At 33.7% G+C, this 22,937-nt stretch overlaps 2 protein-coding genes across 2 annotated transcripts in view; both read right to left on the bottom strand.

Moving 5' to 3' along the window:
- Nucleotides 1–566, bottom strand: part of LOC116182679 (serine hydroxymethyltransferase, cytosolic-like) — a 24,063-nt gene extending 23,497 nt beyond the window's left edge. The window contains exon 1 of the mRNA XM_031503217.1: nt 562–566. The gene's annotated coding sequence lies outside the window, so the exon portion shown is untranslated. The remainder of the gene's footprint in view (nt 1–561) is intronic.
- LOC116182678 (single-minded homolog 2-like) overlaps nt 1–14,868 on the bottom strand; it is a 27,059-nt gene extending 12,191 nt beyond the window's left edge. The window contains exons 1-2 of the mRNA XM_031503216.1: nt 14,779–14,868; nt 573–770 (exon numbers count right to left, since the gene is read on the bottom strand). Coding sequence (XP_031359076.1) covers nt 573–770; nt 14,779–14,815 — 235 coding nt within the window. The 5' untranslated portion in view covers nt 14,816–14,868. The remainder of the gene's footprint in view (nt 1–572; nt 771–14,778) is intronic.
- Between the last annotated feature and the right edge of the window lie 8,069 nt (nt 14,869–22,937).

A 22,937-nucleotide genomic window follows, 5' to 3' on the forward strand; every position in this document is an offset into this window, starting at 1 on the left:
TTTTCGAACATTTTACAATTAAATTGGGCTTAAAATAACTTTTTAGATAAAAGTGATTTCAGTTTCTTAAAGATTGAATGGCAACAGTTTTAATGCGGAAGTTTCAAGACAATTTTATACGCAATACAGCAAATTTATGCCTTATTGTTACCACCTTTTCTAGCATTTGCGATCCACAAAAGGCACGTTTTACCCTTAATGGCATAATTTAGTATCTATAGAAGAAAAAGTTTTGGCGTGTTGCATCGAATTTTCGAAATGATTTTTTTTAATCTGGAGAAAAATCGTTGATTCTATACATTGACAGAGTTTTTGAAAATGTTTTATCTTGCAACTTACAATGGACGAGGTTCAGCCCGAATTAAAATAAGAATGAGTATGAGGACCAAACACAACATAAAAAGATGTTTATCTCTTAACGAATTAAGAAGCAATTATATTCTACCGCTGTATTTCATCTCATTGTACGACAACCACGTTTGTAGCCCAAGTTTTATTTAACTATCAATAAAAGAACCACCACAAACTACACGCATACAAAATAGATAGTATCAAATTTACCCTGCACTTACCATCGGGAAATACTTGTCGCATTTTCAGGTATGAAGTCGTCAGTCTTATAACCGATGCCTTATCTAACTGTGAGGTGATTGCGGCGGGTAGCGGTAGCAATTTCGCCAATTCCAAAAATTCGGCATTTTCTTTTTCTCGACGCGATCTCGCCGCGTTTTTGCTCTTCTCCTTCATAGCACCGCGCAATTTTGAAACAACTGCAAAAGAAAACAAACGCCGAATTATTATCCGCGAAACAATCTCGAGCGTACCAATATTTAAATGTTAAAGTGCGCACTTGATATGTAAATATGAGTCCTCTTTAAGGATGGCAAATGAGACACTTGAATATATCACGGCCGCCATTTTCCGCTCTTCATTTTTGCATATTAGAAGCGAAACAATCATAAATTGTATAGGTGGGTACCTACGGTGGAGTAGCAAAGTATCTCCTCCTATTTTAATAACGAAAAATAATTAAGCATGCTTTAATTTTAGAATAGTTATATGGTGTAAAGTCGCAGTACTCCCGCGAGTGGCCAAAGCGTACTTTGCACACTGAAATTGCATATGATGACACATTGTTCGCGAGGTGGCTATGGTAAAGATGAATTGTTGCATAGCAATAACAAACAAAAGTACCCATGTTATTAATCAGTCCATGATTCTATGTAGAATTGAAATAATAATTTTGAGCAAATATGTAATTAAAATAGTTTAATAAAGTTAGTACCTGCTTTTATGTATAACACTTCTATACTTTTCATAGTAAGGGATGTTCTTTCTATACACTTTCGATGCACTCACTTCACTCTCAGCCACCAGATATTACTACTCATTCATAAACGTAAAAGTTTACTACAATGAAATCAACATCGTCCAGTTATTTTTTGAACCTAGCGGTACAACCGAACGAAAGAGAGAGGTGAATAGACATACGTCTTTTTCCAATACCCTTTAAATGACGGTAGTGATCATAGGTCCACAGGTGGATGTATTTAACTTACCGCCCGCTAGTCGATACCTTTAGTTAAGGTGCCCATTTTATTGTTATTGCTGTCATTGCAGGGGTGTGAGAAACTTGCAGATGTCATTCTCTCAAATGATAAAATTTAAATTTTGCCAGGTTGTATAAATATTTTTGGGGATATACTAATACATTCGTCGTTCAGGTATTTAGGAGCCGTCGGTGGATGATTTTTAAAGCGGCTTAAGGAAATTGTGAAAAAGATTATAAATCAATAACCGGTAAAGACTTCTAGTTACACGAGCGGTATGCTTTTCAATAAATTAGACACTTTCAATCTTACCAGTTCGCCGCAGACTCAAAATCTGCCAATTTCTAAAAATAACTCTTGCGTTTTTACCGTTTTTAGTGAAAATTTGACGAATCAAGTCGCACGCAACGATCTTTTAATTAATAAACTCTGCAAACGAAACTACAGCATTGGAAATCAAACATTCATATGAGAGAATCATTTTATTGCAGAACTGTGTAGATGATGCTGTCTACAAAGTTGCATCTGATGTTGCAAGCAGCGGAGTGCCGCAGGGATCCAATCTCCGGCCTTTATTGTTCTCACCATTTATCAGATCACCTAATCATCGCTTGTCATTGCCCTTTTTAATTGATTTTATACGCCTCTGCCAATCGGAAGATTTAAATTGCACTGATAATTGTTGTCAGTAAGTAAATAATCAACAGTTAAATAACCCAAGTGCATAAAAATAGCCGATTACATTTTGACGTTTTCGTCAAAAGTTTTGCTTAGAAATACGTCGAGTCAATTTGCCACGTAACAAATTTTGGGTGGAAAATTGTCATGTAATAAGGTTAGGCATCGTAAATTCCAAATTTAAAAACTAACCACGTTAATATGATGGTACGATTTTACAAATTTGTTGATATAAATGGAGGTAAGGGAATTTGTTTGTCAAAGTTGGTAACATGGTTCCAAAAAACCATGTTACCACCCCGAATTCCAACGTTTAAGGGGTCACAATTAGAATTCAACATGACTGCCGCAAGGGGCAGCTGGCGTATAACAAATATTCATATATGTTCTTTTGTGTGGCATATCAATGTTTAAAGGAAATTATCTTTTTATTTTTATTTATTTATTTCTTGTTCTGGGCCCTCAACAGGCTTTCGCCCAATTACACAGTGACCCACAGAATGCTTTTTAGAGGTGCCCCTGCAGAAGGTCTTAAGTTGTTATCTTTCAAATGACTCCATGTTTGACCGAAAGTGTCAACCAGCAGTACCAAAAATACAAGATTCCTGCAGAAAGTGAGAACCGGAAGTACCAAATAAAGCAGAACAATGTGTTTTATATTCCTAATAATTATTTCTCTACTTGTACAATATTTGAATATCCAGTAGACAAAAAGGGCCACAAATTGGTTACCAAATCACACTTCAGAAAATTAATAACAATAATAATAATAAGAATATTTATTTCGTCCAGTAGATCACAGTTTTAGGATATTGGACAAGTCATTCTTCATAAAAAAGAATACAAAAAAATAATTCTTTTTGATTGTGTAAAAAAAAAGTGTAAAAAAATACTCTTACTTTCAAATTCTGATAAAACTACATATTCCAAAAAAAAAACAAATGATATAAAAACAAAAGAGCATCAGAAAACTAGAACTGTTACTTTTTTCTGCAATATCCTTAAAGAGCTTGAAATTCTATTTATAATGATACCAAAATACCAAATCAGTTATAATTACTTTACAAAATCAAGCTACAGTAATGCGTTTAAAACCAATAGCAGTAACTGTGGACAAAAACAAAAGAGAGTTTTTCACTATCATATCTGTCACAAAACTAGTTACAATCCACAATGCAACAAAATAACAATTACACAAATGATAAAAAATGTTAAGGGTTTTTATTCGATGTAATGATAATGCATAGGAAGCAATAGTGTAATCTATTTAAATTTGTCTTAAGTTATATATAATAGTTATCTTTGACACTGTTTCTCATTTGTTTTCTTCGCTTCCTTTTTGTTTAAATTTCTACAGCTACTGCGACTGGTATTAAACACATTACTGTAGTTTTAATTTCAAAGGTTATAACATATTTGATTTCATTCTAAAGAGAATTTCAAGCTCTTTAAGAATATTACAGACAAAAGTAACCGTTCTATTTAAAACAAGTGTAAATTGTGAACAACTCATGTGGAGATAAAGCGCATTTTTTAAACCGAAATAGCTTAGTAAATTGTTGAGTTATAAGGTAGTGGCATGCTATCGTTGTTTACTTTCTTGGTAGGTGATAAATGGGGCGGAGGCTCTTTACACATAAGGATAAAGAAAAGAATATTAATGGATTTAGCATGGCACAAATCTAAAGACTCTATGGAAAGCTTTTCAGCGTGTTGGTGCATCAGGAACGTGATGTGCCCCCTAAATAAAGAAAGTACTTTTCACCAAAAATCGACTGCACCAAAATTTCTCGGGAAAACACTTTTTCTTATTAATTTTGGTGCGTAGAATCCAAAACAATTCGTACTGTTTCGATCGGACGTCTCAATCAAAAGTTATGGACTAGAATATGGTGGTATTTTAATTTGTATCTCGATGGGTGTAATAAATATAATAATAATAATAAAAAAAATAAACATTTTAAGGCCGCTTGGTAGGTATACATTCAAAATCCTCCGACACTCCATTGTGCAGATATTTGCATTGAAAGCTTTGACATCACCAATAGATATGTCTCGTCCTGACGTTCCACTTTCCCCTTGCGAGTACCCTCTTTCGACAATCCGTCCTGGAGATATAAGGGAATATATTCGATCACGACAGGGGGTCGAGGAGGACTATGGTTAGTATAAATGGAGGAATGATGGTGGAAAGATGTTGGAGGCAGACGTATTTGAAAGAATTGTGTTCTTATAGTAAAAGAGAGTCAGTTTTTGTCATATAAAAAGTCGCATAAAAAAAATCGGTTATTAAGAAAATTTATGAACTTTTCAAATTTGAACAATAAAAAGTTGAGCAAATACAATCGGTTAGATTTATTTCCAACATACTTAAAATTTGAGCCCGTAACTTCTACATGATCAAGGTGGATATACAGAGTGGCCCAACGAGAAGTATACAGAGGGCTTTTAGGGTATTAAATTTAGAAATTTCGAAAAATCCTCGAACACGTCGATTTTGTATTCGAAGGGGACAACTTTTGGAATGCAAATCACGAATCCAAGTCTTCACCCCTCTACGTAGGGAGCTTAATCCCTAAAATTTTAAATGGAATCCTATGGCAAATGGCACATTATTTGAAAGCCAATTTAATCGTGATTACTAATCTGCTTTGCTTTTCAAATTCTATTGATTCGTTTCGGAGATATTCGCATTTGAAATGGTTTTTTCCCCTGATTTAAGTCCTTTATATTACTTCTTGTGGGGATATTTAAAGAATAAAGTTTATGCTACTCCGCCCGGAACATTACAAGGGTTGCGAGCACGTATAACCATAGTTTAAGAATAGAATATATACACTATGGTATAACTCAACAATTTCGAGCGATTACCCCTGAAATCTTCCAACATGTACGGCAGCGTTTTGAAGCAAATCTTTATTATTGCATGGAAGCAGGCGGAAGGCAATTCGAGCATTTATTGAAATAAATGTTGTCTGTTTAAAGTTATTTGTTATTTTTTGCACAATTTAAACCTTTTTTAATACAAGGTGACTTAGATCAAATGCGAATATCTCCGAAACGAATCAATAGAATTTAAAAAGCAAAGCAGATTAGTAATCACGATTAAATTGGCTTTCAAATAATGTGCCATTTGCCATAGGATTCCATTTAAAATTTTAGGGTTAAGCTCCCTACGTAGAGGGGTGAAGACTTGGGTTCGTGATTTGTATTCCAAAAGTTGTCCCCCTCGAATATAAAATTGACGTGTTCGAGGATTTTTCGAAATTTCTAAATTTAATACCCTAAAAGCTCTCTGTATACTTCTCGTTGGGCCACTCTGTATATGGTTTTAATGGCAACTACTAATTTTCATCACATATTATTAAATAGTACACTTTTTGTGGATAGAGCGGCATAAAAAACTTATTATATTACATAATCAAATTTAAGCGAAAAACTCAAATTAAAGAAAATAGCGGTGTTAATTAATTTAATAAATTATTTCGTTTGGTCATGTTTTTCATGTTGTTATAAATAATCTTTAATAATAAAAAATCCATTAAATCCATTAAAAAAATGTGACCTTTTAATTTTGTAAACGCACGGCACTGTAAATAATTTTTAAGCATAGATTTACATATAAATTTGTAATGATTTTTGATACAATATTTGTGTTTGTTAGTTACATTTTCACGTTTGTTGGTTGACCGGTATTTAATTATTCAAATTTCAAAATTTGAGCTATAGTTAGCCCCCCCCCCCTTTTTGAATTTTCAAAGTATTTTTATTTCAATCGTTTGTTGGTGTTTGATAGTTACATTTTCAGGTTTGTTGGTTGACCGGTATTTAATTATTCAAAATTCATTTGGCGTATAGTTAGCCCCCACTTTTTTAGTGTTCAAAATATTTTTATTTCAATGTTTGTTGGTCGTTAGTTGGTGTTTGTTAGTTACGTTTGTTGGTCGATCGTTATTGAATTATTTCAAATTTCAAAATTTGGGCGTATAGCTAACCCCCCACTTTTATGAATTTTCGGGTCGGACAACACCCAGTTAGCCCCCCTCCCCACAACCTCCCCAATCCACAAAATCCACCACATTGTTATTGGCATATGTCACGGCCCATCAGCACAATGGCAACAAAAGTGGTGGAGATGCACCCCTGTTAGTCCCTACCACGGACCCATCAAGTATCAGTATCAATCCCATTCAAATCTGATGCTTTGTTGTCTTTATGCCGACAATCGTTAACGACAAATCAAACCACCTTCAGAATTACGCGAATTAAATCTACGCAAATGTGACGAAGTAAAATGAATAAAATTTGGGGGTGCGAAAACGTGAAAAATTCAATAGCGCTTGCAGCTGGAGTACGCGCTAACGCATAACATAAACCGCTTAACATCTCATTCACCCTTCGACCTGATGATCTAGAATCTTAATTTGCTGCTTTACAAAGTCTTTAAATACAATAACAAAATATTACCGCGCGACACCCGAAAGATTATGTACGAATGTTAGTAAATTTCAGGGCGATAGGTAACAATTTTTACATAAGGTAAAGTCACGTTTGAACGTGAATAATAATTTAAACTGCTCATTTCTCGGCGGAAAATATAACACATTTAAATGTTTACAGTCATTTTGCAACATTGTTGAGTGTATTAGTATTTTAATTTTGATACAGGAAAATGGATGTTGGTGCAAATAATCCATACCGCCTTACAGGCACGTCGTACGATCAACATGCGCACATTTCAGTATACAGTTTTTCCCTTCATTTTCATTAGCATCAGTTACCTTTTACCAAATGTCAAAAGACACTATAAAGTTTTGTGATTGTATAAGAAGGGGAAAACTGGACCTAACGCTTTGTTGTATTTTACGCCATTGTAATTTGGTATAGTCATCATCCTTTGTTGCATAATTTAATATGAAATTTAATGAAACGTGGAAAATAAAGGATTCAGTTCCAGAAAAGGAAAAAATATGGAATTTCCACTTCCCATTCCAATTATTTTATCGATTACTTCCGGCAATCAACATTCACGCTTCCGCGATTCTCTAAAATTATACGGTTGCCACGTGTCCAGTAAATCCGAAGAAACGGTCGATAATTTCCCTTGTAACTTTTGTTGGTTTCAGTTGAGAATTTTACCTTACCTTGTCTCTTTGTGTATAGGGTGTTTCTTTAGAAGCTTTAATTAAACGTTTCTGGAAAAGTGAAATAGGTAGGTTTTTGAAAATTTGTTCTCAACAGTTACTCTGAAGGCCGAATCGATTAAAATATTTTCCAAATGGTGGCACTTCCGGAAATACTGGAACTAACACTATTTTAAATGGCAACCCCTATTTTTTTTAGTGCATTTTTAGATTTTACAAAAATTTCAGTTCTTTGATATACCCACATGTCAATATCTGCAATTTATGGTTTTTATTTCTGATCGAATGACACCAATACCAAGTCTTATTATTATTCATTATTATTATTTGATAACGGAGATATCCTAGAAAAGTGTCGAAAATTGAACACCCTGTACATGATTTCTCTCTTGAAAAAAAGAACACCCTGTACTGAATTAATAAATTCAAAATCTTGAATATTAACAAAATTCCAGAATCCAAAAAAATTAATATATTCAGAAAATTCAAAAAGGGAAACGTTTTTCCACTTTCCACGGAAAAATGTTCAAGTTGTGGTTTTTATCATTTTAAGGCAAATTGAGCACTTGATGCCTACCTATATACTCAAGCAAAAATAATTGGTAGCTATCCATCTTATGACGACTCAAAACGGGGTGATAGTGAATAAGTGGATTGATAAAAGACACTAAACCTTCCGCATACTTCTTTTTATTATTTCTGGTAGTTAAAATAAAGGCATTAGGTGACAGCGACTATAGTTTCGACCCGAAGGTCATTATCAAGCTTAAATTATATATTATAATATATATGTATATTAATATTAATAAATTGTACTTATAATATGTGAGGACAAAAGTTTGTTAAATTGTTAAAATTGTTAGTATTTACCATGTCATAAATTAGTGATTTTTCCTCATACGTATAACCAAAATGTACCCTTTTAAATTGTAACTTTTCAACCACCTTTACATGTTCTCTTAAATTTAAGGTATGTTACCTAAGGTTAGTCATCGTTTCAAATATTAACATTTCATCTTGATAATGACCTTCGGGTCGAAACTATAGTCGCTATCACCTAATGCCTTTATTTTAACTACCAGAAATAATAAAAAGAAGTATGCGGAAGGTTTAGTGTCTTTTATCAATCCACTTATACTTAAGCAAAGTTGGGAATCAAAATTATTGTTTTTTTTTATAACGGAGATGCCCTAGAAAAGTGTCAAAAATTGACCACCCTGTACATTATTTACTCCTTGAGAAAAAAATGGACACTCTGTACTGAATTAATAAATTCAAAAACTTGAATATTAACAAAATTCCAGAATCCAAAAAAGTTAATATATTCAGAAAATTCAAAAATGGAATCGCTTTTCCACTTTCCGCGGAAAAATTTTCAAGTTTGGATTTTTGCATTTTAAGTCAAAAACAGGACATGACGCCTATATTCTTAGGCAAAGTTAAGAATAAATATTTTTTTATAACGGAGATACCCTAGAAACGTGTCGAAAATTGAACATCCTGTACATGATTTCCCTCTTCAAAAAAAAGAAAACCCTGTATTGAATCAATTCAAAAACTTGAATATTCAAAAGATTCCAGAATCCAAGAAATTTTTCTAATATATTCAGAAAATTCAAAAAGGGAAACGCTTTTCCACTTTTCGCGGAAAACTGTTCAAGTTTTGATTTTTAGCACTTTAAGTCCACAAGAGCACATGACGCCTATATATATACAAAGCAAAGTTGGGAATAAAAATTATTATTATTATTTTATAACGGAGATGCCCTAGAAAAGTGTCGAAAATTGAACACCCTGTACGTGATTTCTCTCTTGAAAAAAAGAACACCCTGTGCTGAATTAATAAATTCAAAATCTTGAATATTAAAAAAATTCCAGCATCCAAAAAAAAATATGTTCAGAAAATTCAAAAAGGGAAACGTTTTTCCACTTTCCACGGAAAAATGTTCAAGTTGTGATTTTTATTATTTTAAGGCAAATGGTGCACTTGACGCCTACCTATATACTTAAGCAAATTTGGGAATCAAAATTATTATTTTTTTTGATAACGGAGATGCCCTACAAAAGTATCGAAAATTGACCACCCTGTACACTAGTTACCCCTTGAGAAAAAAATGGACACTCTGTACTGAATTAATAAATTCAAAAACTTGAATATTAACAAAATTCCAGAATCCAAAAAAGTTAATATATTCAGAAAATTCAAAAATGGAATCGCTTTTCCACTTTCCGCGGAAAAATTTTCAAGTTTGGATTTTTGCATTTTAAGTCAAAAACAGGACATAACGCCTATATTCTTAGGCAAAGTTAAGAATAAATATTTTTTTATAACGGAGATACCCTAGAAACGTGTCGAAAATTGAACATCCTGTACATGATTTCCCTCTTCAAAAAAAAGAAAACCCTGTATTGAATCAATTCAAAAACTTGAATATACTTAAGCAAAGTTGGGAATAAAAATTATTATTATTATTATAATTTCTTTTCAGAACCACAGAAAACCACACAAAGAAATTCGTCATGTCATTAACGTTTTTTAGGGGAATTTTTTTTTCGAAAGATTATGTGATAGTTTTGTCCGTCTGTCTGTCTGTCTGTTCGTCGTCTAACTCGGGAACGAAAAGAGTCAGCGATATCAAACCTTCGCCAATCAATTTCTACGAGTTCGTCAGTGCTATTGAATATGAGCCGGATTAAAAGTCCGGTTTTCGAATGAAAGCCGAGTGTCAAGAAATTCCCCTACTGAAAATCGTATGCGATTCTTCGTATCTTGTTTTTCTTTCAATACTGTTAAAGGAATAGCGCTTATTTTCCAAACTCGATAACCTGGAAACGATGGAGTTTGGATACATACTGCTTCTTACAAATTTAGCTTAAAATTGAGAGAGATTTGAAATATCGAATAATGCACAGGGTGTTCCATTTTAAAATATGCAATTTTTGTGTGTTGCGTCTTAAGACCAACCCCGTATAATTACTAGTAGATATTGAAGAAGCCTAAAAGGATTGTATAAAACTTTTTGCAATACTTTGTATATTTTCCCCGATAATCGATCGTTTCCAGACTTATCAGCGACCTTGTGCTCCATGTCTCACCAACCCTAAAAATTTTAAATGCTAATCTCTCATGCCACACATATTTCGAGAGCTCTCTAAAATGAAACAGATCTTTCCAAAGTGTTTTGCTACTGAAATACTGAAAAGAAATGAAAAGTACCATATACTTTATTTTATGGTGTAAGATTTACTTACAAATACTGCCCCCGAAACGTCCTAAATAGTACCTATATGATTCCGAGGAAAATCGCTATAGATAGTGTAGATGAGACAGAAAATAGAAATGGAAATTTACAATAAATTAAGCAAATAGCAATGTTTATTGAAAATTCCTTCGACCAAAACGCCAGAAGAGAAGTAGCTTTCTACCTATACCACTTACTGATAATAAACAAGAATAGGTTCACACGAATTAGCATAGTGTAATTGCGGAAAAAATCACAAAAAGCGATTTAATTTTTCACGTTCGAACAATTGATAGTAGGTAACACTTACAACAGATGGGACAAATATAAAACTGAAGTGGTGAACAATAAAGATAAAGAAATACGGAATGGATTACGGGGAAAGAATTCCTTTGAAAATCACAATTAGTGAAGGTTCATAAAGTCCTTTGTTGGCTATTTAATTTGTTTACGTTTAATTACACCAATGACTGATTTGTAGCGTACCGCGTGCATTAAAGTATTAACTTTCTAAGAATTTCATTAAGAAACAAGTTTGAATTTTTTAGCAGTTTCTAAACATATCCATTAAGGAAATCGTAACTGTTTCTCAAAGTATAACGTTGTTCTTCTACAAAATGGATTTCCGTTTTCGTATTAGGACTAACAAATTCGACAAGGTTCGTTTACTGATAGGTCCCCGAAGGTAAATTCTGCATTTTCGATAGTTTCATTTTATGCATTTTCCACTATGAATGATTATAATGCAGGGTCTAGATTATACAGTATACATACCATGCCAACACTGTTTGACAAAAAAAATTACAACACCGTATTTAACCTCCGATATTGTCTTATTCCTCCTTCAGACGGAATGATATTACGGGAAAGTCTGTAAATTACCACAGAAATCTATATAGATTCCCAAAAGGATCTCTACATTTTCAGAAAGATCCCAAGAAGAATTTGTAAATTTCTATAAATAAAAAATTTAATCCGAAATAGATGTTAAATTGCAAAATTTATAGAGTTATCTGAAAGATATGTAAATTTTCATAGATATCTGTTAATTGTCAAATAAAACTGTAAATTTCTAGACAGATTTTGGCAACTCTTTCGAATTCCCCCACATGGATAATAATAATGACAGTTAAACCTGTAAATTACTAATAGCAACTCGCATGGTCTTTCTACCCTTCTGTAGAATGCGCTAAAATATAACAAAATACGAAAGAATCGCGTACGATTTTCAGTAGGCAGTACTGCTGGATTGACTCTGTCAGTGGCACTAGGCAATGCAACTCTCACCCCCTCTCTCCTTTCCTTCAATTCACCCTTTTCTTACTTTTTACGACAATTTTTTCTATCACAATCCAATTATACAGGGTCGCTATTAAAGATGGAACCTCCGATAAAAATAAGCTCCCCCACGTCGGCCAAGAGCTCAGAAAGTGAGAATAGGAATTGCGGTGCCATTTTTTTCCAAAATTACGGCAGCTACCCCGACAGAAGCCGGAGGAGTTTTCTTAACCTCACGAAAAGTTACCCCAATTATCGAAACTCCCCTAAGCCGGCGCACTGAGGTCAAAAATGAAAATCTAAAATTCCAAAAATCGCGGGAGCCGTATTATAGTTTTTAGCACTATTTTTCTCAAAGTTTGTGGTTAATGCTACTATACTTTCTTGTTTAAACAAATAGATTTGTAATAGGGGTCATAAAATATTTGACTTTAGCGGCTTACCAACGCGGAGCATAGATATAATAAAAATACTTCCAATTGTGAGCGTGATTTTTTAAACATGAAACAGTATAGATAAAAGAAAACAGCCAATATTTTCTTTAAGAAGAAAGAAAAATTCTTTATTGATTGAAAAATTTATACAGGGTGTTACATTTTTAAGGCAAACTTTTCCTGAATGTGCACAAAAGAGAGAAATTTACAAAACTTCTAGTTAATATGCAGTATGAAAAACTACAATTTTGGCGTAAAGTTCAGTTTGTAACTAACAAATAAATTGTACAGGGTGTTCGAAATTGCTTGTTTTTGATGTTTTTTGGGATATTTTGAGAACTAAAAGAAGCAGAGTTGCACTTCTCGAAGTTACTTTTCAAAGCTGCTAGATTGACGATATCAATTTTGACGTTTGACTTGCGTGAACGTGGCAACACCGCAAAAGTTCAAAAATACAATGAAAATTTTTTGCTATAAATTGGTTATTTGTGGGAATATTAAAAAAAGTAGAAAGAATGGTAGAATAGTCTCGTAGTGAGGGCGTATTTTTATATCTTCCATAGCCAACTTACTTTTTAAGATACAGCATTAAATGTTTTTTTTGCGTCCTTATTTTCTTCATTTAGAAAAATACCTAGTTATCAGTATCTTTGATCCAAAAAAAATTTAAATAAATAGGAAAATTCAGTCATGAAAATATGGATTAAATACAAGTACGCCGTGGAGTATATAGTTCATATTTCAGGAAATGCTCAAAATAACAGTATTTCAATAGAATTTGCTAATTTATCTCAAATTTGACTGAAAGCTATATCTATGGTTTACTCAGACTTTAGATTGATTTATATTGATCACAGAGTTTAACTTCTAACATACTGATAATGATAACTATGTATTTTCCTAATTAGAAAAAAATCGGAATTTATTGCTGCAAAAAAATATTATACATTCTATTTGAAAAAACAAACTTTGGTGCTGTATCTTAAAAACTAAGTAGACTATGGGAAATATTTAATACACACCCTTACTCAGAAACTATTTCTACGTAACTTTTATTCTGTCTAAGTTATAAAGTAAAAACTTTTTATAACATTTTTGGACTTTTGCGCTGTTGCCACGTTCCCACAAGTCATACGTCAAAATTGACATCGTCAATCTAGATAGCTTTGAAAAGTATTCGGAAAAGTGCAAACCGCAGCATTTATATCCTTTAGTTCTCAAAATATCCCCGAAAAACATCGCGAACAAGCAATTTTGACCACCCTGTACAATATGTCCAAGAGGAGAACGTCTATTATGCGGATTTAGAAAACCATAGCATATACAATTCGAGAAACGTCGCGCAATTAATCAGTTATTACTTATATTGATGTAAATAGCAAGAAAATTCCGATTACTTCCGATGATATGTTAGAAAAACCGAAATTTACCGATTTTCTTTGTAATATTTTCTGATGTTTGAACAGGTACGAAAAAATAAAAAAAATACTTTCTCATTGCCACTCTTTCAGCTGTACAAGACCTTGTGGAGAGATTTTCAATATAACGTTTCATTTCGGAGAAATCATCTACTTTATTTTTTATATGGCGTGTAAAAAAGTACATACTGTATTGAGTATCATTTTTCATTAGGAATACAACTATGACCACACAAAAAAAAAAACAAAAGCTGGAAACTGTTGGTTTCAACCATTGATCTTTGAGGTCAGTGGTTTCAACAGGATGGTGCACCTGCGCATTTTCCAGTTACCTGATGTTACTACCACTACATTAATCCAAACAGTATTTTTTTGCATGAATCTGTCTATTTCCCCATTAATTTCTCCCCAATGTCTTCAGACAGGCATACAAAATGAATGCATCGTCTTTTTTGCCTTTTTTTGATCTTCGATTTTCATATCCAATTTTATTAGCTATAATATGTACAAAAAGAAAATTTCCTCCAAATCGGTGCATTTTTAATGAAATTAAAACTTCCTTGTCTTTACTATTTAAGGAGCAAAAAATGGCATTTTCGTTCGATGAACGTTTCAATTTTTTTTTTGGTGTGTGCACGGGGCCCCTAGTCGACCCGGGGCCCTTAGGCAGTTGGCTACTCTGCCTAATGGTTAATCCGACACTGTCAGTAGGGGATTTTTTTACTCTCAGCTCGTAACTATTTGTAACCACGACTTTTACTCTCGCTCATATTCACTAGCACTGATCCTTGAACTCGTAAGAATCCATTGGCGAAGGTCTCGAGTTAAACGAGGAATAGAGGCACAGACAGATGGACAAAACCAAAAATTTTTTCGAAAAATTCCCCCAAAAAGCTGAGAATTGGCTGAAATTTTAAAAGTGAAGCTCAGCATTTTCAAAACATGAAGGACGATGATACATATATATGTACGCATTGCGTAAAGAAGGGTAGAATATAATTTCTCAAGGAAATCTTACCAACCAACGCACTCACCCGCCTCATTCTCCAAAAGGGATAATGGGTCCTGCATCACAAATTTAAAAAACAACCACAATTTAACAACAAACAAAGACGAATCGTACTTACGACGACTCACGTATTAAATACAATACTAAGCGAGGTGGCAGAATTAATCTGAAGGTAGTTAATCATACATAAATATTGTCAAAATGTTTTCAAAACAAAAGAGGTTCGTGCTGACCTACGCTACCGCGGAAGGCAGGCTCATTGCGCTGACCTTCGCTTTGCACTAATTGTTATGATTTTCACCAACTTGAGATTGTTCATCATTTTTTTTTATTATTTTAAAACACAAGAACGTTTTATAAATAGCCCGTTTCTTAAAATTTTCAGGAAAGGTTTCTTAATTGTGTAGCCCGCAATGAATAACAAGGGGCTCTAGTAGAGAAGGCTTACCTTGCAATTTTCTATTTATTTTGAGGAAAAGGAGCTTTCGCAAACGCTGCACTTTTATCCTGAGAACTAGATTTTTCAAGACTTCTTCATAATTATAAGAGCGCACGTGTATAAACTATCGACATTTTTCATGAGTAATTTGCTTTAAAAAGTTAAATTGGTACATGTCTCAAGTGTTGATAAATTTCTCAAATAATCGTCACGTATTTTCGAATGTAATAAGTAAAAGTGATTAGTCGTCGCACGCGTTTAGTGTTATTTCTAAAAGGCTTAAATGGTACATTCAATTGGTACACGATGTTATAATAAAAGTAATAAATGTAAGTGCCCTTATAGCAAATCCTGAACGTCGATAATCCTCGGAAACGGCCACTTGGGGGGCAAAATCTATAGCTTTAACAACACGCCGCCGCCGCTCTTTATCCCTTATATCCCCACACTCGTCATTCTCCGCCACCCTTCCCAAACAGCCCAATTGTTTATGCATGTAATCTTGCATATCCTCCACCAACTGAAATAAATAACATAAAATCTTGGATATGATAATTCGAGTGGACGAAATCTTAAATAAACAACGGGGGTGTTGCGAATAGTATGGGAACAGTGGTCCTTTATTAGAATTCTACACGCATTTATATTAAAACTTTACCGAAGAAATATTTGGTATTTTGCACTGCTGGTCGTTTTTTTCGTTTATGTCAAATGAGTATTGATTAATTTATTGTGTAACCAATAATGCTTTTTCGAATTTCAGTCGTTCCTTTTTCGAGTTATTGAAAAAGGGCTAAAATTAATCCGCATCACCGCAACTGAAGAATTTATACAATGAATTAATTTTTAGCGCATTTCCACAAAAAAAAAATGAGCTATTGTGGCCACTTTGTCCGTCCGTCCGCCCGTCCGTCTGGACGCTACTAGTTCTTTATCTTAAGAGCTATCGTTCTACTTTTTTCGCTATTTGCTTCGTTATGGTGTCGAGGCTTGCACCAAGAAAGGAATTTTATCTGCGTTTCTTATTAAAAAAGTTATAGTAAAAAATCAATTTTTTCATGTACCATAATTTTACACTTGCCGTTTATTAACAATCCTCGAGCCTGTGTGTCTGCCTGTTGTCTGTGAGTCTATTTCTGCCCGCCTGTCTGTCCGTGACCACGATAACTTTGGGCAAAAACGTCGGATCGCTTTGAAATTGGTAAGCCTATTTCAAGGTGTAAGAAAGGTCGCTATTGTTTTTCAGCTACGTAGACTAACAGGCCAAAAAGTTACAACCTAAAAACTGGCCAAACCTCCAAAAAATGGGGTTCTCGTTTCAGTTTTGTTACAAAGAACATATGAATCTCTGTGTTAGTGTTAGTACATATTCTTTAAACCTCAAGCAACTATGAAGATTAATTTAAAAAATTGGCGCATGCGCAACCCAGCTTTGGCATTTGCGCAATTCAATTGTTGTTAAGAGACTTAAAGGAAAGTTTGTATATACGCACCTGGAATAAAAGTAAAACTAATACCAAATTTTAAAAAATTGTTTTAAAAGTTATGCTAATCTGAGGGGACGGGATCAACCCCTTAAGAAGCTGTGTTGTAAAATTAATGGATGAACGAAGATCTCGATTATCGTTCAGTATTCAGTTGTATCAGATGTTTGTGCTTTTAAATTCTATACGCAAAGGAATTAATTTCTACCAACTATTGTCCTCCTCCTCGACCTCTTATCGTGATCGGATATATTCCCTTATATCTGCAGGACGGAGTGTCGCAAGAGGGTACTCACAAAGGGCGATTGGGACGTCTGGAAGAAATATATCTCGAAAAATTGTCGTAGGAAAGTACTCTCAAAGGCAAAATCTGTAGAATGGAGTGTCGGAGGATTTTCAATGTATGCCAGGCGGTCTTTAAATGTTTGTGTGTAAACAGCCTCCTCCCTTTATAACCCTAACATTTACTAAGGTATCGGTTTTAAAAAAATGCGCTTTATCTGCACAAAAGTCGTGCTCAATTTATACTTGTTTGGTTAAATTGCTGAAAACGAATTTGGCTGAAGTAACTAACTTTTTCGGACAAAGACTATTAATGTGGAAATGCGCATTTTGTAAATGTTGGGTGTTTCATCGGAAATAAACAAAATTTTCTGGATTTGTTAAAACAATACTTTTATTGCGCATCTTTTCTCTAATTTGAACATTGTCGTATCTTCTTTTGTTTCGAAGATCCCCATGGGAGACATTCAGTTCGCGCTTATCTTAAGAGATAGAAATTTGGTCAAATGAGGGCAAAAATTAGGAATTTTAGTGCTAAATAATAGGTTGAAAAGAAATTTAAAATATCTTCAATACTTTCAAAAATATCCAAAAAAAATTTTCGTTTTTAATTTTTTCATGATAAACTAATCGTACTGGACATTTCTAATCAACACATTATTCAGACACTTTTTTATGGTGATTCGTTCTTAATAATTTTCAAGATGACGGAGAAACACATGGCAACTTTATTTTTTCTTATGGACGCCATTTTGAAAATGGCCGACCTTGATGAACTTCGTCAAAGAATTGTCACCACTCTCATCACGCACATGATTGGAAGAAAGGATGTGTCAAGAGCCATAACAAATCTTAGGAAGAAACTTGCACTGTGCTTAGAATTAGGAGGTGGACAATTTGAACACATGTGATCTGGGTTAAATATTATTTATTCTTATGTATTTTTTGTTCTAATTTGACATTTGAATTAGAATTTTCTTGTAAAACGAAGGTTCAATTCTGTTTAGATAAAAATCGAATTTTTCAACGCGCCAATGCCGCAACTAGACAGATGAATCAAACTGTCAAATGTTTTTCCAAAGCACTCTTCGTAATAAATGAAAAACTGTATTTTTAGGAAAAGTGTGTTACTGCACCACTGCATCGTTGTAACGAGAAAAATAGACGTAAAATGGCTTATTTATAATAATCACGTTATCGAGATTGTTGTAGACTGAAATGTAACAATTTTGTATTGCAGCAGTGAGCAGTTGCACTGAAAAAATGCGAAGGGGCCTACCTCAGAATCTACTAGACCTACAGAGCTGCTTGGGATCAAATTGTAGCAAATTTAATGTTATTTACATGAAAGCCAGGAAAATGATATATTACTGGCGAGGAAATGTTGAAGTGCGAGACCCCTTCGGGGCCGAGTACTTTAATTTCCGAGTCAGGTAATGGCATTTTACTGACGAGTTTTGTATTAAATTTTACCCGAAATCGTCTTTTAATATAAAATTTCAATTTTTATATAGAACTTTTGATTAATGTCATTGTAGGCATTTGGAAATGTCAAAAATGCCGGTAAAGTGACGGCGCGGCCGGTAAAGTGGCAGGGGCGGCCAGTAAAGTGACAAGCGGCAGGAACAGGAAACGTAGTCTGCTCTGTCTCTCTCATGGAAACTAAAATTTCCTGACAGAAAGTAGGCATGAAAATGAAGGTTTCAGGACGGTTTTGGGTTATTATATACCAAGGGACTAAAGTATGTGTTTTAATGCCGAGGGTGCAGAAACGTAGTTGAGGCCGTTGAGGGCAACAAGCACCCAAGGGATTAGGACGCACTTTAGTCCCATGGTATATACTCTATTTTTTGTACTCCGGTAATCAGATACAATTTCAATAATAAAATTCAAATTTGGAATAAAAAAATTTGTTGGATTGTAGAATCAATATACTTCGTCATGTCAAATTAAAATGTCAGTTTAAGTTAAAGATTCTCGTTGAAAACGATGGCGTAGATTATGATCGTAAGTCGCTCGAGGGTTAAAATCGAGTAATGCCTGAGGTGCATACAAAATTTTATTTTTCATCGTTCCAAATAATGCATTTCCAAAATACAATGTATGTAATGATTATTGTTTGACCAACATTAAAGTGCTTCATACGAATCAAGTAGCATCTTTTTTTATTATATACATAATACTGTGCGATCAAAAATGAGTTGCTGTCGAGTCACCTTTGGAACTTTTGTTTACATGGGAAATCGTATTTAACTTGAACTTCCAAAGGCGACTCGACAGCAACTCATTTTTGATCACCCGTTATAACTCCATCAATATATTTGACAGGCCGTTTGAGAGCATAATGCCCTCGGTCGTCATGGACTGCCTTATACAGGGTGCCCATTATGTATATATTTCGGTAAATATCGAATGTATACAAAATTTTTGTCTATGAAAGTTGTTTAACATTTTATTTCCGATAGTAAGGCAGCATTCAGTTGTTTTTATTTCAGAAAACAAATGACTAACGAAAAACAATTGAATTTTTTTAATGGCAGCGCAACTTTTCATTAGGCTCATTTGATAGTGATTTTTTTCTCTTTTCAATGATATAACATGTTAGTACCCTTATTCAAGAAAATTTTTAAAAAAATTTATTATAATTAGATCAATAACTTTAATCCAGATCTCCTACATCAAAATAAAACAAATGAACGTGTACGTTTCTTATTAAACCTTGAAGGCAAAACAAAATTAGCAATAAAATGGTTTTTGTCGCAACGAATGTTCAAAATGTTTACCACTTCAAGGCAGTGACATAACCTATCAAAAAAAGCTTAAAATAAAAATTACTTTTTTCTAGACGGGTGCTAACGTGGTACGTCATTAAAAAGAGAAAAAAAATCTCTATCAAATGAGCCTAATGAAAGTGTATTTAAAAAAATTCAATTGTTTTTCGATATTCATTTGTTTTCTGAAATAAAAACAATGGAATACTGCCTTATTATGGGAATTAAAATGTTTAACAACTTTCATATAGAAAAATTTTGTATACAGTCAACATTTTACCGAGATACATAATGGGCACCCTGTATATCTCATATGACAGATATAAATATAATAGGTAAATGAAAAATAAAAATGATTATGGAGTGTTTTTTATTGAAAATGCCCCATTTTGCCTTGTTTTTTATCGATTAAACATTATAAACATTATATTTCATTATTGTTTCACATTTAGGTAAGTATATTTCCAAATAACACAAAAATACGTCTCAGTCTACATTATTAGTACCATTGAATAAGTAACTTATTCAATGTTAGTACCTAAATCGCTTTACTTTATCCTGTTCGTTACTACGAGTAATTTGTGACTACGTATTTACAGAAATGCTTCCTATACATGGCTTTTAAGTTTCTTCATGGGTACTGTCTTTCAGATATCCCTTCGTATGTGTAGAAAAAGTGTTCATGCCGAAATGAAAGTTGTAAATATTACAAAACGGATTTGCGTAATTCTAAAATACTCTTCCATTTTGCATTCCTTCACGATCACCAGTTATTCATTCCAGCCATTAACTTTCAAACGCAGCCACTCTCAACCCCCTTTAAAATAACGCCCTAACACATTTAGAATTTCGTTCACACCTACGTCAATCAATTTTCACATTCGTGATTTGATCATTGAACTGAATCAAAGCTCTTTTGCATTTGCGGTCAATTTCAATCTTAAACTGGTAACACCATAAGTGCTATCAATTTTACAATATTTTAATATGCAAGCTACTGTTAAATTCCGAGCGAGTGAAAAAGGTACAAAATTTCTATCATAAGCAGCGCAATATCAAAAAAAAATGGTAAGGTATTGACCCAATATAAGCACATTCAGAGGACAAATGCCTTTTTACTGATAGGTTTTATGTCCAAAAACAATTGCTGGATCCATACGTGAAAGGTTCATAACATAAAAGCAAAGCGTCTATAGAAAAATAATACAGATTGATGTCACCCACTCGGCCACGCTTCACGGAGCGTGTAACTGCCAGATTCGCCCCACGTTAATGACAAACACCCAGACTTCGTCACCCTGTGAAACTGACCGACACACCATCTCCTAATTGATTTTACACAAGTTTTGTGTGTATTTAGCTTGACATTCTTTTTCGCCAATTAGCGGTACCTTTTACTCTCTGTAACCCCTACGCTTTAGGAGAGGGCCGAAGATAGGACACGTTTTCATTGTTTTAAAAAGCGGACTGCATCTAAGAACGTTCGAATCGTGTGGGTGGCCTAATGTAATACGATACCTTAATCCCTTGTTCCGCTGTCCCTGAGTGAACTAGCAGACTGCACGTCGACATCAACCCCCATATAACATCCTATCTTTCCTGGTTTTCGTAATTTGATACTCGTTCAGAGAAAAACTTACTAATTGCGCTCACTCATCTGGAAGATTTATTTAGTTTGGCGACATTTATGGTGTTGTTCACCTCTATTTGGCTGCAAACTTCGCTATTAGCGAAAATACCTTTATCCCTCTGTTTGTACATACTTGTGAGAGACACATAGTTACCTTTAGTGCCTTTTTCTGGCCCGCGTTGGACTATTTATATCTAAAATTGTGCACTGGTCCCCGTTAAAGTCACCTTCTAAAGCTCGCCCGTGGAATATTCAGCTACAATAAAAATAATCTTTGCCTCCCATTCCCATACAAGTCGCCCCCTGAAGATTTGGTGCCCCTCCCCGTTCAAATTCTCTTTTGAAATTTTCTCCCCTAGAAATTTCATAAGATAATTCAATGCAAATCAAATCATCTCAGAAAATTCACTCATGTTAACTTATTGTCATTGTATAATGGTTTTAGATACTTGAAAGAATTCAAAAGAATTTTTTTGAAGAACTATGAAATGATGAAATGTTCACAGATTTTTTAAGAAATCAATTCGCCAATTATTTGACGAAAACGTAAATCTTGACCTGTGGTTTCAGCAGGATGGGGCCCCACCCCATTATGTACTACAGGTCCGTAATGATTTATATGAAATATTTGAAAAGAGATGCAGATTCCGGATCCCATGGATTTTTGTGTGGAGTTTTATAATAAGATAATGGACTGTCTACCGCACCTACAACTTTAGATGACATGAAAACGAGGCCTACGATGCTTACAGGCCGGAACACTCGAAAAAGTCACGTTCCAGTCCCAGTTCAGAAGAAGACGATTAGTTTTTTTAAAATAAATATGAATTATTAAAATATTATAAGTATTTTTAATTTATATATTAAAAATAAACATTCTTTTTGTATATTAACACGGTTACCTAAAGTAAATAGTCAGTGGGGTTTTATCTGTAGCTTTTCAAGTCCGAAACTTAAAAAAGTAAATAACTATTCTTATGCCAACTCGTGTGCCACGTATCTCAAAAGCTAATTAACAGATTTCGATGCGGTTTTCGATTTTGGTTTCTAAATATATTTCTCTATAATTAAAATTACATATTTTAGACATCTTTGCAGTGTAATTTATTATGCCCCTTTCAAACTTAAGGGGAATAAATGCGTATTATTATTATGATTTTCAAAAATATTTTCTCTGTTTTGCGTTTATAATGACAGTATTCCGATATCAAAAATAGTGCTGGAATGAGTTTCATTCCAACACTATTTTTGGTAACTATTTTCCACAACTGACAGATTTTTAAGAACATTTGGTATTCAGTGGTTGGCATGCTCGTCTAAATCATCCAGGCTGATCATATACGCGAATGTTCAATTCAAAGTTCTGCCTGGATGATTTAGACGTTCTCAACGGTTTAGTAAAATGTGGACTAATTTCACTTATTGTTATAACATTATGTTACAGTTATTAACGATACGGGTAATTGAAATCATTAGGTATTGAAAATTCAGTGTAGGTACTTAGATAAATGCACATTTAATACAAATGAGGTTTTATAACCTAACAAAATTACAAAACTAATCTTTGTCACTAAATGT

The sequence above is a fragment of the Photinus pyralis genome, unplaced genomic scaffold (assembly GCF_008802855.1).
Source record: "Photinus pyralis isolate 1611_PpyrPB1 unplaced genomic scaffold, Ppyr1.3 Ppyr1.4_unclustered_Scaffold6899, whole genome shotgun sequence".
NCBI classification, from domain to species: Eukaryota; Metazoa; Arthropoda; class Insecta; order Coleoptera; family Lampyridae; genus Photinus; species Photinus pyralis.